Genomic DNA, 4174 nt, shown 5'->3' with positions numbered 1-4174 from the left:
TGTTCTGGTTTCTTTGACAGTCAAAGCAGGGATAGTCTTTTCAAGCTCTGCCATACGTCATAGCAGCTCATTGGCCAGTTGAGATTTGACAGAATCCTTACTCGTAATCGAGTCTGTGGAGGACTGGGAAAGAGAGGAAGAGGTCATGGTGGATGTGAGAGGCTCGCAGGTCATAGTCACCAGCTTAGGCATGGGTTGCGAGGCAGCACCTTTGGGTGAGCTTCTGCTGTGGTTGGAGGAATCTGGAGGGGACCTGAGTATTGGCTCTCATACAGGTGGTGGTAGCGGTGCCAAGCAGGGGAAAGAAAGTCGATCTGGACTGGGATCTCTCGAAGGAGGATCTATGGCATGCTCTGGCACTGGCACTGAGGCAGGTCCAGGCACAGGAGCCAATTCTGGAATTTCTTGGATGTCAACGATGGGCAGAACATGGTACTGACTAGGACATGTAAGTGGCACTGGCAGAGATTTGGAGTCAAGTTTGGGATCTCTGGAAGGGAGATTCAGGGTGCGCCTTGGCCCTGGTACAGAGGCAGGGCCTGGAGCTCGAACTGGACTGGTTAAAGGCTTGTCGCTCGAAGCGGATGGAGCTTGGCGCTGCTTGGGGCAATCAAGTGGCACTGACAGCGGGTTTAAGGTAGGTCCCTGAGGGCTCTTAGGTCTTGACTTAGTTTTGTAGGGGTTAGGACCCTTGGATTTTCGTAAGTTAGAAGGGGACTGAAGGTCCTGTCCCAGGAGGAGGTCATAACCTCCAGGAAGATGAATAACTACTGCAAGAGTTCAGATTTTAGATCTGTGGGGTCTTGTGACCCTCAATTTGACCGTGGGGAGAACCATCTTCAAGCGATTTATTCCCTCTATAGTGATAAATTGGTGACTATTAATGGTGGCCCCGTAGGGGATCATATCTTTCCTTATGAGGGAGATTTGTGCACCAGTGTCATCAAATGCTGAGACCTGGCGTGCTGGGTAGCTACCTTGAGAAGGTGCCACAGATGTGGGACCCTCAGCTGAAGGGTCTATGGACTTTGGGTTTGTAACTGCCAAAGCAATGGTGGGTGTACTTGATTTATTAGGGCATTTTGCCCACTGGGCAGAGTGCCCATAAACTTTGCAAGAGGGGCAATAATTTCTGTTATAATCTTTGCTTGGCACTGTCCCACCGGAGGGGGCAGGCCCTTTGCTTTTCATCCAAGAGCCAGTGTTGGTTCATTGGGGTGTTGTCCCATTTAAGGACTTAGAGGGAGTTTCTGGCTGATTCTCAGCCTTTAAGCAGCAATGTTCAGTGGGGTGCCCTGTTCTTTTACAGTGTCCACACACTGATTTCTTTGGGGGTGTCCATTCTTGAGAGTTGTTTGAGGCATGCAATGAGGTGTATAACTTTCGTCCATGGGAACTAAGATGAGGATGGTTGGTGTCCCAGATGTTCTCCAAACAACAGCACTCAGACATCGTCTGGGGAGCCTTATCACACAGATGAGTAGTGAGAGCTGGAGGGACATAGAATAGGAAGTCCTCGAGCTGATAAATTCGAAGATGTCCTCCACACTAGTGGCTTTAAGAGTGTCTAGCCATCATTTTAAGGCTTGGGTTTTCTTGAAGATCCACTTGGACCAGGTTTGGCCCACTTCTTTTGGCATGTTTCTCCACTGCTTCCTACATCAGTCAGGAGTGATTTCAAAGGCTTTTACAATGGCTTGGCAGACGAGGGCAAGGTTTCCTTGATCCTCAGGGTGGAGAGCATTGAATGAGGGCACCCTTTCCCTCGAGGTGCTTCCCCAGGATCAAGGACACTTCTTCAGGAGAGGCTTATAGGTCTCCAAGACCTTTTCAATATGGTCTAGCCAGGCTTCAAGTTAAGCTTCATCCCATTTTCTTATGAGGGAACAAATACTGCTGAGAGCCCTGTAAGGACTTGGATTGTTCAAGTGAATGGATAAGGGGTCCTGTAAGGATGTGGAGTACCTGAATGAATGGATAAGAGGCCTCATATGGACTTAGGTTGTTCCGTGAATGGATAAGGGGTCCTGTAAGGACTTGGATTGTTCGACTGAATGGATAAGAAGTCTCGGATGGACATAGGTTCTTCAAATGAATGCATAAGAGGTCTTGGGTGGACTTAGATTTGTTCGCAATGAAAGGATAAGGGGTCCCATAAGGACTTGGAATGTTCGAATGAACGGATAAGAAGTCTCGGATGGACTTAGATTTAGCACAATGTTTAATGCAAGCCTTAAATAATGATTTGCTTAGAGATGTTGGATCTGGCTGGCAGTTAAATGATAAGGTTTATGGAATGTATTGCTCTGGGCACTTTGAACTGATTTCTATGCAATTAGATTGCGTGAGTAAACAATCTGGCGGCTTCTCAGCCAAGGATACAATGCATAAGATGTGACAGGGAAAAGATTGGGCTAGTTTTGAAGTGTGCGAGATTAACCATGGTAGAATATGACAAGGGAAACGACAAACAAACACAAAAGGGTTAACGTCTACTGAGAGCACATGAGGGTTTGTTATGACGGGTGGCTGTCAGCCACAAGGTCGTCTCAGCTGAATGAATGGTGAGCAAACACATGATCATAAGCGAAGTTCAATGTAAAACATGATTTTGAGAAACGACCTTGTAATTCTGGGAAAGTTCCTCTCATCTGGGAAATAAATGAAAAAGGTTGCTGTTTTCCTCTTATGGCTTTCTTACTAGAAAAATAAACGGAATGGAATTTATCACGTGCAGTGTTTTTGTAAGGAATTAAACGAATGCAAATGCTAGACATAAATGTTGGCTCAAGTGGCCAGAACGAAATCTTATGCCATAATAAAAATTACTTGACAGTGAAAGGGCAATATGCATGCATATTGAATTCCTAACCTCTAAAAGAGAGAGAGAGAGAGAGAGAGAGAGAGAGAGAGAGAGAGAGAGAGAGAGAGAGTAAAGCAATAACTCCAGCGATACAAGAAAATTTGCTGGACAAGTAACCCTTGTGGCTCCTATTGTGTTCCTAAATAAGTTTTCGAATGAAAAAATTGCTGAATCACATGGAAAGGAAATACCCTACTATTTCCTCTTGAATACATCTAAATTCACTTTTTACATTGCCTAATTATCCTATCGTGAAGGACATGCAAGCTACCATAAGTTAGCCATCAAAGCTTGTGGAATGGTTAATAACTCTCTCTTCTCTATAACTGGCTTGCATGCACGTTTGGCTAACAAATTCTTAACTCTGTTTCAGTCACGATTTTGGTCTTACCTAACATAAAATAAAGATAACAACAGTGTATTTACTGTGGAACTGGATCACTTGTGCACTTATAGGGGGAACTTTACACTAGTCAAAAAGGTTCATTTCTAATCTTGCAACCAGCTTCTAGCAAACCTATTCAGCTGATAATTGTGATTGCAGGGTTGCAAGGACAATTGCAAGATGATCTGTGCAATCTGCGCAAAATGTCGCCACTGATACGATTGTAAGCTGAAACCTATGGGAACTTTCCTTGGGCAGGTGAAATCTGACTCTGATAATAAATATTCAATTAAAACTATTTTAAAGGAGTTTTGCTGAGTATGGCCTTCTTCAAAGGGGAAGTTATTAGGTAAACACTTAGGTTTCACTTAATTAATTGCATTTACATTAGAAAAAACACATATCAGAAGAATGGAAAAGTAAATAAGGACAGGGGAACAAAGTCCTGCCATATAATAAGTGTTACAAACAAATGGTTAATTCTCTGAAGAAACTCAAAAGGGGCCTGCTTTCAAATTTGTAGAGAAGATGCAGTGGTTAAACTGTGCACACAAATGATCAATCCACAGCATGCTAACTCCTATCTGTAATCGAGAGCACAAGTTGTTTCTTAGCTGCAGTAAGGAGCTTTGATCCAGGAACTGAGGATTTGTACAGAAGGTGCCAAGAAAAGTGCTTGATTCTGAGAACTATAATTTTAGACAACTGCGTTACAATTTCTTCACTGATTTGTAAATTAACATAACACAAAATAAAAGCAATACAGGTCTCACTATGAAAGGAAATGGAAAAATATAAAAAAAGATTTACAGGAATGTGACTGACATAAGAACCTTGACTCTGGTACATTACCTTCGTTGGGAGATGGATTTTTTGTCTTTGGGGACATCAGCAATGGAGGGTAGTATGAAAGGGCCTCACAACAA

The 4174-nt window shown here is 43.4% G+C and overlaps 1 protein-coding gene across 1 annotated transcript; it reads right to left on the bottom strand.

Moving 5' to 3' along the window:
* Positions 1-267: 267 nt before the first annotated feature.
* LOC136852261 (uncharacterized) lies at positions 268-1191 on the bottom strand. The gene is made up of 2 exons (XM_067126715.1): positions 978-1191; positions 268-770 (listed from the first exon to the last, which is right to left on the bottom strand). Exons 1-2 carry the CDS (start codon positions 1189-1191, stop codon positions 268-270), a joined length of 717 nt encoding a protein of 238 aa, XP_066982816.1.
* Positions 1192-4174: the final 2983 nt, after the last annotated feature.

This window comes from Macrobrachium rosenbergii, chromosome 25, assembly GCF_040412425.1.
Source record: "Macrobrachium rosenbergii isolate ZJJX-2024 chromosome 25, ASM4041242v1, whole genome shotgun sequence".
In the NCBI taxonomy this organism is placed as follows: domain Eukaryota; kingdom Metazoa; phylum Arthropoda; class Malacostraca; order Decapoda; family Palaemonidae; genus Macrobrachium; species Macrobrachium rosenbergii.
This window is presented reverse-complemented; position numbering and strand designations above follow the sequence as displayed.

What these genes read in the sequence shown, in the direction of transcription:
- LOC136852261 (XM_067126715.1), bottom strand. Translation starts at nt 1,191, where the DNA reads ATGAAAAGCAAAGGGCCTGCCCCCTCCGGTGGGACAGTGCCAAGCAAA. An exon ending in ATCTGTGGCACCTTCTCAAG is followed by an intron (nt 771 to 977) that starts GTAGCTACCCAG and finishes GAACTCTTGCAG; the next exon opens with TAGTTATTCATCTTCCTGGA.